Source organism: Pseudorca crassidens, chromosome 4, assembly GCF_039906515.1.
Source record: "Pseudorca crassidens isolate mPseCra1 chromosome 4, mPseCra1.hap1, whole genome shotgun sequence".
Classification (NCBI taxonomy): domain Eukaryota; kingdom Metazoa; phylum Chordata; class Mammalia; order Artiodactyla; family Delphinidae; genus Pseudorca; species Pseudorca crassidens.
The window spans coordinates 14,264,499-14,278,966 of record NC_090299.1 but is presented as its reverse complement, the minus strand read 5'-3'; the positions used below and the strand labels follow the sequence as shown (position 1 = coordinate 14,278,966).

Here is a 14,468-nt window from a genome sequence, read left to right as displayed (position 1 = left end):
CTTTGTATTGATGATAATAAAGGAAGTTTAAAACTTATTCCTGAGCTTTATTTTCCTTGATTCTAACTTAGTAATAAGCAGAGAGTAACCAAATTTTTGTTAGAATTGGGAACTGGCTTAAAGACAGAAAGCAGGGTTTTCAAGGTTTTGTACAGGAGTCTGTCTTGTTTTTCAGAAATGTTGTAGAAGATAGTACATTTGAAATCCCCAAGACTTAAAAGTTTTAGTGGGTAAAGGAATGTTAAGCTAGTGGGGATAAACTATAGAAGGATTTTGTGAGGCTGTGAGTGGGCAAAACCAAAATAGGGTGAGTGAACTTACTGGTGCACAGGGCAAAGTATATTTCATGGAAAATAATACAAACTATACTTTTTAATATACTTGGTGTTATCACTTGAGGAAAAAAGTTAACTCTTTTGAAAACTCTTAACATGATTTCTTGCAGTGGTCAACATAACACAGAAAGTTATATAACAAGATAGAAGACGCTTCTATACTGTCATTAGTTCTGTTTACCACAACAAAAGGAAGATTTAAGATGGCCCAAAGAAAATCAGTTAAAGTAATAAAAATTAGGAATAGTGTCCCGTAAAAAGATAAACTAAGAAAAGATGAAAGTTTTTAATTTGTTTGGGGACATGCTTAGAGGCAAAAAGTCTTTAAAAATGGCATCCATAGAGAGCAAACAATTTAATTACTAAATTGCTAGACCAAAAGCCTGTTCTTTGAATCCTGCAACATGTATATAGTTAGGACAAAAGAAAATAAAATGTTAACCTAGGGGACTGAAACTGAACATGCTGTGCCTACCAACCACACAAACTGTCCAATAAAGTTTTGAAAGGTTGGAAGGAGTTTTATTTAAGAGGAAAAACTAGGAAGATAGGCACCAAACCATAATAGACAAGGAGGATTGCCAACCATCTCAAAGCAGTGAGTAGGAAAAAGGAAAGTCATCTGTGAGAAATCATAACCCCCAGGCTTGTATCACAACAAAGTATAGAATATATACATAAGTACTATCTGTGATACAGGAACTCCAAACTGAATAAGTAAAACTGTTCTAGGACCAGTGAGACTTCCTAAGGGCTCTGAAAGAAACAAATACAAAACCTCTCTGGGACACTTCTATGACCCAGGGCACACAAAAATCCCACAGAAAAAGCAGCCTTACTGAGGATGAATTCATGGTGAAAACATAAATCATATGAGGAAACAAGCACTGTGTAGCAGAGTTGGTAGATACAATCAGAATTAGCAATTAGCACCCTAATTCTAAGAACTAAAAATGTGATAAAATACTCTAAAAGGCTATAAAGTTAGAATGTTTAAAATGATTTAATAGATTTTTTAAAGGAAGCAAAATAATACAAATAGTACAGTATGAAAGAACAGACAAGTTTGAAAGAACATCTAGAAATGGTAGAGTGCTTGAAATTAAAAACATGACAAAAAGAGGCTAAGAGTCATAGAAGTTAGAATAAAGGGACCCTACACATTCTAATAGGAGATCTAGAAGAAACTGAAAAGAAGGGGTGAGAGGCAGTAATCAAAGGACAATGTCTGAGACTTCTCCAGAACCTAAAAAATCCATCCATCCTCAGGTTAATAAAAAATTCCCAGTAAATTTAAAAAATTTATAATGCTATAAATTTTATTGAAGATGTTGGGATAGTACTTTATATTCGTGCTGTATTACACAAACACATTTCTAAAGCACTGACATACATATTAGAAATAACCCTTGAAGTGAGGTAGATAATAAAGGTAGATGATAACTGGGGAGGTTAAATGAATCACAAAAGTTAGTGGCAAATCTTGGACTCCCTATATCTAATTTAAATTTGTTTTACTAATACTATACAACTAGTATATTTTAGGATAATATAACCTGAGAGCTCACAGTTGGCCTTGTAGAATGCAAAATCCAACATCTTCATTTTACAGAAGAAGGAACTACACCCCAGAGATTGTGTGGCTTGCCCAGAGAGGCACAGGTAGTTGTTGTTGATTCCATCATTGGAATCAGGTCAGCATCTGGTTCTTGCAGTAGTCCTCTTTTCAGGAAACAGGGTCAGGTAAAGGTTGGGTATACCTGCTCTGGAATCAAATCCCTACTCAGCTCTTATTGGCTGTATAACTTTGGGAAATCATTTTTTTTTTCATTTTTATTGGAGTATAGTTGCTTTACAGTGTTGTGTTAGTTTCTGCTGTACAGCAACATGAATCAGCTATACATATATTTTTTAAAATCCACAGTAGACACATCCTAATGAAACTACAAAATATCAAAGAAATAAAACTCATGACTTGCAAAGGAACACTATTTAGACTCATCAATAATAATGGATGCCAAAAGATAAGGGACAGTTACTGTCAATCAAGAATTGTCAACCAAATTATTATTCAAAAGGTAAAGATTTTTAGACAGAAACAAAAAATTCACCATTCAGAGACCTTTACTGAAAGAAAACCCAGAAGGAAAGAGGTATGCAAGAAGCAATGAAGTAAACAAATTGGTAAACATATTGGTAAACCAAGATAAACACTGGCTGTAAAAGACTTTTTGGTGGGAGAAGTAACTTGGTGAATTGGGGGATAATTTAGACTCTTTCTCAGTTTTCTTGGGAGCCTACACACATTTTGGTCTCTTCTTGCATTTTTTCAGGGGCAGGCCCCAATGTAAAACTAGGTATATTACTATAACTAAGCAGGTAAGTCTGCTTAATTCTGGAGTGCAATAATTATAAGCCCATAGACACATTTCTGTAATATCAGTAAAGTTGATTTTTTTTCTACACTGCCCACTCTTCTAGCTCAACTGTTTGAAAATTCAGGTAGAGATTCAGCTAAAATGGTATGTAGAAGGAAATTTATGGCTGCAAATATATGTATTAGAAAACAAGAAAGACAAAATTAATGAGCTGGGTGTTGGAAAAAGGACAAAGTAAACAAATATAGAAGGAGATAATAAAGAGCAGATGAAATAGAAAACAAAGACATAATAAACAGGCAAGAAACCCAGAAGCACTTTAAGAAACCACTAGTGATAGGAGCCAAGAAAAGAGATTCAAATAATATTAAGAATGAGAATATTGGACATATAGAAAAGATTTTTTAAATAAATGAATAATCAGCTTTATGCCAACAAACGTGAAGGCTTACATGAAATGGTCAATCTTCAATAAAAATATAAATCAATATTGATACAAGAAATAATAGAAAACAAAGACTGTATCCCCTAAAGAAACTTAACCCATGATCATAAATCTACTTGTAAGCTCCAGGCCAAGATGGTTTTCAGGCTTGTTTTACCAAAACTTTGCCAGAGAAAAGAAAAAGGGGAAACCTCCTCAACTTCTTCTATGAAGCTAGTATAATCTTGATATTAGCAAGAAGAGTAAAGAAAGGAAAATTAAACCTTATAGATACAAACATTCTAAATAAAATAATCACAAGCTAAATCCAATATATCTAAAAACAGAACCATCATGGGTGGCCTAACAGGTTTATCCGAGGAATACAGGGATGTTAAAAAATCTATTAGTATTACTCAGTGCATTAACTGATTTAGGGAGAAAAAAAGATCATTTCAATAGATGATGAATAGCGTTTGTTAAGTTTCAGTATCCACTTACGAGAAAAAACTCTTAGCAAGGAAAAGAGGATAATTTTAGCTTTTTTATATCAACGCAGAAGTATTTTCTTTAACGTTAAGCACAAGACAAGGATGCTCACCGCTATAGCTTATATTCACCATTGTACTGAAGAGCTTAGGCAACATAATTAAGAAAAAAGAAGTAGTATTAAAAATGAAGAAAAAATTTGGTTATTTCCCAGGCCATATGGTTCTATATACAGAAAATCCAAGAAACTCTACAAATATTAGAATTTTTGAGAATACAGCAGGATTGATGGATACATTGATCAATATACATAAATCAACGTAATCCCTATGTTGTAGCAGCAGCTGGGCATACCTACCATGTATTGGCTTTTTTGGTTCCAGGCATTGTGGCTATGCTCACATTATTTAATAATAAAAACAGCCTCATAGGTGTATTTGTCGTCTTCCTTTTAACAGGTTTTGAACATGGGACTTGGATAGTTAAGTAACTTGCCGAAGGTCCTACTGCTAGTAACTTAGGTGAGGCTGGGACTACAACCCAAGTCTATGTGACCCCAAACCTAGCCAGGAGGTATTCTCATTTACTCCCAGTAAATGTAGAGAATGTAATGATAATAATCCCTTGCGCCTGACCCCAAATCTTTCTTTTTACTCTGATATTTTGTGTTTTTTTAATAGGAAAATTATTCTCACACCCTCAAGTTGTACACACAACATGGAGAAATAAATGGTCCTAGGAGAATTTCAGGATATTCTGGACAAAATCCGGACGGTGGCGGGCCTAAAAGGATGGTGGCCGCAGGGGCAACTGAGGAGAGCGGGGAGAAGCCGGGAGCCGCCCAGCAGCACTGGGGCCCGGGGTCTGTTGGGAGCAGCGGCACCCAGTCCCCTCGCTGTTCACGCACTGCCTGCTGGGAGGCGAGGCCGCGACCCCCCGCCGCGTCGGAGAGGACAGAGGACGGCGTCGACGGGTGTCACCAACTTCTCCGGTGTGCTTGTGAGACGGAAGAGCGGTGTGATTCTTTAACGTAGAAAGACCAGAGCCAAAACATTACATTGCGGTTTCCACAGTACCGCCCTTGAAAATGGATTTCACATTCCTCATAGCAACAGCAGCAGGAGCTATAGCCACCCTTGCTGCTGCGGCTGTTGCAGCATTGATAGTGGTAAGAAGTCTATGTTCTTTTAGAAAGTGGACAAATAAGGACAATGAGCGTACGGAAAAACCTCGTAAAAAAGTCTCTTTCATGAGACCAACCAACGGGAAACAGGAAAGACCTGAGGAATCGGGCGAGAAGCAACAGGAATCACACAAGGAATTGGACGAGAGTGTACAGGAAACCCGAGAAGAACTGAACGACAAGGGACAGGACCACGAAGCACCGAATGACAAGGAACAGGAACTCCAGGAAGAAGTGAACAAGGAAGAAACTCACAAAGAAACGAATGAGAAGGAACAGGACAGCCAAACTTCAGGCAGACACAGATGCTGATCAAATGAAGAAAGCAGACAGCTGGGGCAGCGGAGGCTCATTTTCTGCGGACGAAAGGGCAGAGGCTGGAGGCCACGCACAGGCTTGCTTGGTGTCACGGCGACACATAGGCGTAAGGTTGCTTTCCTGTAAAACTGGTTTTCAGAGGTAAGGGTTAGTGGATGAGACTGCACCTTTTAGGATATGAGGGAAGTTAAACGAAGGGAAAGTTGTCAGTGTGTTGTTTCTTGACATAAGTTTTTTTTGGTATTTCAAGCCCTGGTGAGGCGGGGGGGAAAAAAAAGTCCCATTGGCTTTCATACCAGACACTGTCAGTTGTGAGGAGAAAAGGACTCCTTCCCCCACGCCCCCGCCCGGGATCGGCGGTGCCCCGTAGGGCGAGGCGAGGCCGCTGTCGGCCGCACAATGGGAGCCACCTCACAGGGGCGGGCGCGGCGCGGCAGGACTGCGGGCGGGCCGGCCGGCGGCACGTGGGCACCTCGGGGCGGCGAGGCCGGCGGGGGTTGCGGGGGGAGCCAAGGCTGCGGGCGGGCCCTCGGGGGAAAGAGCGAGGAGGTGGTTGCCGGGTCATCAACCGCCACGCTGCGCGCCCGACACCGGGCAGGCCTGGGCAGTGTCCTGCCCCTGCGACCGGCCACCCCCGGTTGCCAAAACAATCGGAAGGGGTCCTTCCGAACACGTGGGCAAACCGCCGGCGGCCGCTCTCACCTATACCAGCCGCAGTGCGCCCCGCTGCCGCGCGGTGGCGACCGAGCTAGCTAGTTCTGCTTCCCCTCCTCCTCTCCTGCCCGATCCTCCCCACTCCCCCTTCTCCTCCCTCCCACTCCCGGCGGCCTCAGCCGCCTCCATTTTCCAGATCTTTCTCGAACCCGTAGCTCCTCGGGCAGCCGTTGCCCGAGTGCTGACGGAAGCGGCCGAAGTCGAGGCCGGGAGCAGCCTCGGGCGCGGAGGGGGAGCCGGCGCGCCTCCCCAGCGACCGAACGCGCAGGCGCAGACCCAAGTAACTGCCGGTTGGAGGCGGCCGAACCGCAGTGGAGAGAGACCTGGCTGGAGGGGGCTGCGGCGCGGGCGGCCTCCACCTCCTCCAGGGTTCCCCGACGCGCTGCCCTCGTTTTAATGCGCAGCGACTTCGGGTCATCTCTCCTTTGCTTCTCGTAGGAGTCGCAGTTCCAGTAACAACAGCCTAGAAGAGGACGCGGTCCCCGCACAGAGGGCTTCAGCACCATCCCCCCGACCATTAGGCGGCGGGATGTCTGTGGTCGGCATTGACCTCGGCTTTCTCAACTGCTACATCGCGGTAGCGAGGAGTGGCGGCATCGAAACCATCGCCAATGAGTACAGCGACAGGTGTACCCCGTAAGTGCCTTGTCTGGTCATAACCCTAGGAAACGTCTCCTCCCGACCCTTACGCTTGTCCCGCCCGCTGGTTTCTTCTGATGCGCGGAACTCTGAGATGACAGGTGCAGTGCATCAACCGCGATCTCTAGGGACCGCGGGTTGGCGCGCCCAGGTGGGAGTCGGACGTACTCGCTCCGCACAGCTGCTTTTCCTTCAAGGACAAGGGACTTAACTCGGAAAGCTGGCCCATCTCTCCTTTCTGTACCCACGCCCCCTCTCCCCCCCCCCCCACGCCGCCCACCACGCCTCTGTCCGCCGGCGGCCCTGCTTTAGTTTTCGGGAAAGGGATTGGAGTGGTACCACCACGATGTCCGGAACACTGGAGAAAGATCTTTGGTTACCCCTAGTGGGGCGTGTGTGGGATTATTGGCCGCGGGCGGGCATCGCCGCTCGCTCAGTAGAAAAACTGTTTATTCTTTTTTCCCTTCCTGCTTTCCCCATCTGTCAGCGTGACAGCTTTCTCTCAAAAAAAGTAGGAAATGAAAGCTTAGACTGCAAATATCAGAAGATGAGTTGCAAGTTCATCTGACCCAGAAAACCTTTTTTGTTTGTTTTTAAAGAAGAGATTGAGATATTCACGTTTTTATCTCAGTGTCCTTGAGAATTCGAGGTAATCGGATCTGTTTCCAGGGGCGTAGGTTAATGGTACATTAATAGGGAGAGAATCAGGGATGGGAGTCGTTGGCCTCAAGTATTGGTAATGTTCATCCATTAAAGGAAAGTGGGGGAGTTAGAACCTACCAAAAGCATATTTCTACAGAATGAACCGTTGGAGAGTCAGAGGCCGCTGCCCTGTATAAGCATGACTGTGAAGTGATTCCTTTACGAACACTTAACGAAACACTTAGGAGGAGTCGCATTATGTCATGGAAACATGTTTCCATAGTTCCATTGTTTCTCTGATCTGGGAAGTTAGCAAAGAATAGAATTAAGTAAGACAGGGTATGAAAAACTAGCTTCTTATTGTAGACTCCTGTTACCGGTAATTTTATGAGGAAACCAACTGTCCATATCTTATTTCCTATGGAGAGGCAACTAAACATGTTAATTTGACCCTTCTGAATGGTCCAAAATACAATACTTTAAATATAAGACTAATCTTATCAGTGTTAAGCTAAGCCTTTAAATAATTATATTACTACACTTTTATGAGTAATTTAAATTATGTCAAGGAGATGTTGACGATAGCTTACTTGAATCATTTTGTGCTTTGGTTTCTTTCCAAGAATATTCTATAAGGTTTTATACCACGTTTTTCTAGATTATATGCATTACATTTCTTTTACTGAAATTTTGGATCGTTGTATTCTCAAATGTGAGCATAGGTCAGTTAATTTTCATAGTACTGTTAGAACTCTTCTTTTTACATCTTTTTCTGGCTTTTATGCACAATGAGAAGGTGAAGTAGTAATTGTGAACTATTTATGACTTCATCTCTACAACGTTTTGTTTTAAGCCACAGCAGATATGGGCTTCTGCCAGAAAAGGACTAGGAAATTCCACTCTGCTCTTTCAGCAGAGTAAAGATTAATGGGGGCAGTCTTTGGCTTCAGGGACTTAGCCTATGGAGAAAAAGTGAGAGGTAGGATGGACGTTCCCCTTATCTTTAAAGCCTTATCCTAAAAGGTCATAAACCAGAATTGTAAAATAGATACTGCATTTCCAGGCTCAGAAATCTTAGTAGTGGGTCCATGACTCTTTAAATTTAAAGAGCCTGGCCAAACTTTCAAAGAGAGTTATTTAGGAATTAGGCTGCTTATTTAAGTCTTCTAAAAGTCTCTTTGTTAATATTCTTAAGCACACTGGCAAATTCTGTGTGGCTGAGAGTTAATGATCTTTCTGATTGTAAGAGAGTCACTTCTAATATCTAGATTTAATGAGCCTAATCCAAAGTAGAAAGTTCTAAAGGTGGAAGGACTGTATTCCTAGCTTGTATCAGCAACTCTTCCCTTCTTTCTGTGGCTGTGTACTGTCATTTATCTCAGAAATATGTCTTTTATTGTTACTGAACTAATACTTCATTGTAGTCCAGTGTTCTTATACTGTATATTTGCTTTGCAGGGCTTACATTTTTGAGTGAAAACATAGCCCTTTCTGATCCCTAGACATTTATTCGTTAAATGCCTGTCTTGCAAAAAGCATAACTATTAGAGGACCTGTAACTTTTCTAATACACCACAGTGTTTAATAATACACAAAAACTAGCATTTCAAAAAAAATTTTTTCCCATATTCCAGTTGCTGACATCAAGGTAATATGACACAGGTATTTCTGAGATGCAAATACATTATAAAAAGATCCTGTGAGGACTTCCTGGGTAGGCCAGTGTTTAAGACTCCGAGCTTCACTGCTGGGGGCACGGGTTCGATCCCTGGTCAGGGAACTAATATCCCACGTGACCTGAGGCGAATAGAATAGAATAGATTAAAATAGGATAAAATATTGATAAAAAGGTCCTGTGGAAAAGAGGTAGGAAATGTTTGATTTAGTTGGTTTCAACATCCATACTTTTTCACATTTGTTTCATTCTTTAACAAACTTGATTATGGATTCATGGGAGAATCCCACGTATAAACAAAGAACAATTTAATGAAAAAGATAATTCCTTAAGTTTGGTGTACAATTAAGGGACCAAGGGCAAGTAGTTAAACCTGTTTTTCAGATTCACCTTCTGTAAAGTTGGGAGTGCTTGTACTAGCCTCTCTTATCTCGTGCATAAATTGAAGAGGAAGAAAGAAATTAACATGCATAAATTGAATAAAATATTAACTTACTTTTTCTGAATATTTTCTTATTTAAAATTATTATGCAAATAGTACATGTTTATTGTAGAAATATAGGCATGTTAAAAGATGAAAATGAAAATTATAATTTTTCCATCCAGAAATAAAACTTCCAGATGGTTTTCTCTGTGTGTATTTCAAGGGTAGATTATATTTTATATTCTATTTGGTGTCCTCTTTATATATAAAATATATTTCTATACTATTAGTTTTAGTGTCTGTATAATCATTTCCTTAATTTAATTCATCCCTTATTGGATATTCAGGTTGTTTATATTTTCTTTTTATAAGCAGTGTTGCGATAACTATCTTTATAACTAAATTTTTGACCCTTAATTCCTTCAAATAAGTTCCTAGAAGTAGAATTACTGAGTGTGTACATTCTTAAGGCCTTAGATATGTTTGTATTGCTTGATTAAGTATAGATGTAGGGATTGGAATTTCCATGCTAGACTCAGTTATATCAAAGTGATTAGTTTCACACATGGGAAAAGAAAACTGCAGCCAGAAATCCTCATTCAGTATCAGATTAAAGCATGTGGTCAGCTAAAACATGCTGCCTGCCTGTATTGATAATAGTGATGCCTAGGTGCTAAGCATTGTGTTTGCGCTGTCACACATATCACACCAGTTCTATGAGTTTGATAATACTAGCTATCTTTTTCCATAAGAAGCCTTAAGCAAAGTTAAGTATCTTGGCCAAGAACTAGTAAGCAGTGAACTGGATTCAGTTTCAGGCTGCTTTGACCCCTGAACCCCAATGTCCTTACATTATCCATTGGCATATGGATGGTATCTATATATTGGGTTCATGGGGGTGTCATGGGACAAATTGTTTGGGCAGTTACTGTAGAGAGAAGGATCTTTAATACCAGTCAAGTCATCTATTTTTGGCTGTTTTTTTAAGAAGTATTATCTTGTTTTAAAATGTTTTAATATGCTTTTAAGTTATTTTAAGAACATGTAAAAATCTTGTTTCAATTTAGAAATTCATTAAAAAATATGTACACAAAATAAGTTAGTGTAAACCTATGGAGGAAAGTAGTGTGGAAAGACTATAAACTATTAACAATGGATATTTCTTGACAGTAGAATTATAGAGTGTGCTTTTAATACATAGTCTGTAATGTTTTGAATTTTTATGAACTTATTTTACAGTAAGGAAAATGGATCTTTTAATCAAACTATTATTTCAAGACATTTTTGTTAGGTGTACGTATTTGTTTTGTCATCAACATTCTGTAGGATCCGACTTACTGTTCAATTCTCTGTTTTTCTGTCTTCATTACTTTTTCCCTATTTCTTTTCCAGTGTATGTATAATCTGAAAATATGCGAAAATATTATTTATACACTACACCTCAAATATGTGAGATGTCCTCTTCAATGCACAAAAGTAGAAATCACTTACCTTGGGGTATTGAAAATAAAAATTTTTGTACACAGAAAATGACAAAACTACAGACATTAACAGTGGCTAGTTGGGTAGGAGGACTTTTTATGATAATAGCAGTTTGGAGTAGGAGAATATTTTTGCAGTTTTTTAATTAAATATTCTTTTACTATATGAAATGGTTTTGTTTGTATGTTTTACTATTAGCTTACATTAACTTTGATTTAAAATATTTTAAATACTGAAGAATTACATAAAGTAAATCTCCTTTTTCTCTTCCCAGACACCTCCTAAACTTTAGTGTGTTTCTATACATTTGCAAGTATATGTATATAACTGGGATTTTTTTTTAACGTAGAATTACATTATACATATTTTGCAATTGCTTTTTTCAAAATATACTGTGGACATCTCAGACTTGCTCATATGACTCTAATTTATCTCATCTTTTTAATGGTTGTACAGCATTCCGTTTATCTATACACTACCATTAGTGTACATTTCAAAATATTTTGCTGTTGACAAACAAAGTTCAATGAACAGCTTTCCCACACCCTTCTTTTTTTAAAAAATGAAATTGTGCCTAAAGGAGTGGGTGGGCAGGTATCTCACACTTAAGCACGCCCAAAGCTAGAACTATAAAATCTTTTAGTATGAATATTATGCACGAAACAAAATGAATCTCCAGTCATTGCCTTGAATTTGTGGGTGACAAATTCTGAAAAGTTTCTAGAAGTCAAGGAATGATAGGTACAAATTACATAATATCTATTACGAGTTGAAGGTGTTTCATGTCATTGGTAGTCTTTTTAGTATGTGATCACTAAAATACAAATTAATGACCATAGCCATGTTCTAATAAAACTTTATTTGCAAAAATAAGTGGCAAGGGGTAATTTGCAAACCTCTGTTCTAGGCAGTCATAATCAAAAGACTTAAAATTACTGTGCATGGATATTTGTCTTTGAACTGATGAATTTTAAGGAAGATAGTCAGCTTTTAAAATAATGTATCTAATCTAATAATTAATCTAAATAAACAATATGTCTCATTTAATGTATCTAATCAGCTTTTTAATTATTGTGTCTACCTATATAAATGTCTGTGATTTCTGTTAATGGGTTCAAGTTATAAACTAATTTGTGAATTATGCTTATTAGAAGCGTTTGGAAACTATTAAAGGAATTTTTATTATTTTTATCTGTTAAAATGTTTTATGCATTGTCCATATTGAAAGATTTGAAAGTTTATATTATTACTAAATCATATGTGCCTAGAAGTTTTATACTTTTAAGTAGCAAGCTAAAAAGGAAATGGCAACAATGAGTCCTTTTGAGAACATTCCTCCCCCACCCCTTCTAGGGCAACTTTTTTCCAGATAGTTAATTTTGAGAAATAATAACTAGATGTTTTCTTTACTGTCAAACTCTCAGATCCCTTAATTTGTTTATAGGCATTGAAACACTCTAAGAATGTTGTCTCCAAGTTATTTGAACCACTAAGGAATCATTTTGTACAGAACACTATTTGGGAAATGATGCAGTAGTTCTCAGCTGGAGGAGATGTTGTCCCCTAGGGCGTATCTGACAATATCTGAAGATACTTTGGTTGTCACACGGGGAGGGGGAAAGGAGGAGTGCTACTGGCTTCCAGCAGGTAGAGGCCAGAGATGCTCCTGAAATCCTCTAGTGCACAAAATAGCCCCACTCCCTCAAAAAAAATTAGCCCAAAATGTCAGCAGTACCAAGGTTGAGAAACCCTGCTCTATAGACATCTTGGCAACCATATCAGCGGTTGACAATTTGATTCAGAGCCAAATTGGCCATGCAAGGAGCGGACCTTTTGATTTAAACTAATTGATTGTCCTCTCATATCATTAATTCAGCTATTGTATTTCTTAGCATCTACTCAATGATAGCCAAAGAGGCTATAAATAGTAATTATGGTCTCATGGGACTGGCAAGGGAAAGCAGAGATTTCTAAAAATAGGGCTATTTTTAAAGTGTAAATGGTAAGATCAGGAGGTTCTGAATCCTTTGCTTTATAAAGAAGCAAACAAATTTAGTGTTGCCCTCTTAGGTGAGAAGTTTCATAGTCTATTGGCAGTATGTGTTTTCTCCAACCTAACCATGCCTTGGCTTTATAAAAATAGGCTTTATAAGAGAGACAGAAAGTTAATCTTAGATTTTAAGGGAAAATACAAGTACATCTTTCTTAAAGTAATATCCTGTCATTTGATTTTTATGCCCCTCCTCTACTAAAAGTGATATAGGACATTCAGAAGCTTTGCTTATTTGTTTAGAGTTTTGTGGCATTCTTTGAGAATCTAAGACTACCACTGTGGTGGCAACATCAGACTGGATATAATATATTTAAGCTGCATTGTGAACTCTCCTTTTTTTTTTCTTTTAGGTATAAAATGGAATTTCTAAATAGTAGTTGAAATAATATATAAAAAAGTATAATATAATTGGATTATGTGATACATAGTTGGATAAACTGTTGAATATCCTTTTCTATAAGAACTTTTATATCAACCTAATATGTGTGTAATTTCCTTGGTATTACTAAAGGTCAGGTAAAAGTGTTGAAAGAGAATAGGTATTTAACTTATTTTGATTTTTCTGAGAATCCTTGGCAGGTATTTATTTAATGGCTGTGTTCTAGAATCTTTTTGAAAAAAAAAAATTGAAGGAAGGAATTTGAAGAACTTTAGTATGTGAGGACAATTTTCTCTGTATTGAAACTGGGTATTTCCAAGTTATAACATTAAATTTTTAAACTTTAAAAGTTGTCTGCTTTTAACCTAAAAGAATATCTGATAATGATAACTGTTTAGCTTTCCTTGTGAAGTGATACAGGTGCAAAACATATTTCAGTGAATACAGCACTTAATAAATGATAGTTGAATCAATCTTATTTGGAACTAAGTGTTCTAACAAGTTAAACTCTTGAGAATCAACCTAAGAATAAGATTTTCTGTGCATTGAAATGTTGGTAGCCTCGTATTGAAAAAAGTATTCAGAAGTGTATCCAAATAATGGAGTTGAGAGTAAGATGAACTATAAACAGGCTAAGAGATGGCAAATCCATGTTTTCTCTGATGAGTTTTAGGGTGGAATGCCAACCATCCACGTGGATTGCTATATCAGGTATGCAGATATCTACTCTGGCAAAGACTGTGTTGAATCAAGGAGTTATTTGCAAGAGAAATGAAGATGTCACCTGAACCACTGATTCTTACTATATCCTGTTTTGGCCAGATCACAATTAAAAGTAACTTCCATTTCGTTCATCTGTTCATCACATTTAACATTTTAGTCCTACATATATATCTGCTTGGATGTCTCAAAGGTACCTCAATCTCAACATGTCCAAAATAGAACTTGTGAAGTTCCATCCCCAGACGTGTCTCTCTTACAGTGTTTTCTGTCCCATTGCATGGCACCACTATCTACCCTCTTACACAAACTGGAAACCTAGACATTATTCTTGATACCTCTTCTATTATGTATTCCAGCACTGTTCAATAAAAATAAATATAATGTATGTGAGCCACATACATAATTTTAAATGTTCTAGTAGTTACATTAAAAAGCTAAGAAACAGGCAAAGTTTTAATATACTTGATTAAATCACTATATTCAGAATCTTATTTCAACATGTAATCAGTGTTTTAAAATTAATGAGATATTGTAACATTTCTTTTTAAATTTTAAATCTTCAAAATCCAGAGTGTATTTCACACTTAAAATAAATACATCCAATTCAGAT

General features: G+C 38.2%; 1 protein-coding gene and 1 long non-coding RNA gene across 2 annotated transcripts in view; one reads left to right on the top strand and one right to left on the bottom strand.

The window, feature by feature from the left end:
* The first annotated feature begins 6,060 nt into the window (after positions 1-6,060).
* HSPA4L (heat shock protein family A (Hsp70) member 4 like) overlaps positions 6,061-14,468 on the top strand; it is a 54,530-nt gene continuing 46,122 nt past the window's right edge. The window contains exon 1 of the mRNA XM_067735101.1: positions 6,061-6,477. Coding sequence (XP_067591202.1) covers positions 6,371-6,477 — 107 coding nt within the window. The 5' untranslated portion in view covers positions 6,061-6,370. The remainder of the gene's footprint in view (positions 6,478-14,468) is intronic.
* Positions 8,701-14,468, bottom strand: part of LOC137223418 (uncharacterized) — an 86,435-nt gene continuing 80,667 nt past the window's right edge. Inside the window, exons 3-4 of the long non-coding RNA XR_010942860.1 lie at positions 10,560-10,625; positions 8,701-8,919 (exon numbers count right to left, since the gene is read on the bottom strand). This is a non-coding gene — a long non-coding RNA (uncharacterized lncRNA). The remainder of the gene's footprint in view (positions 8,920-10,559; positions 10,626-14,468) is intronic.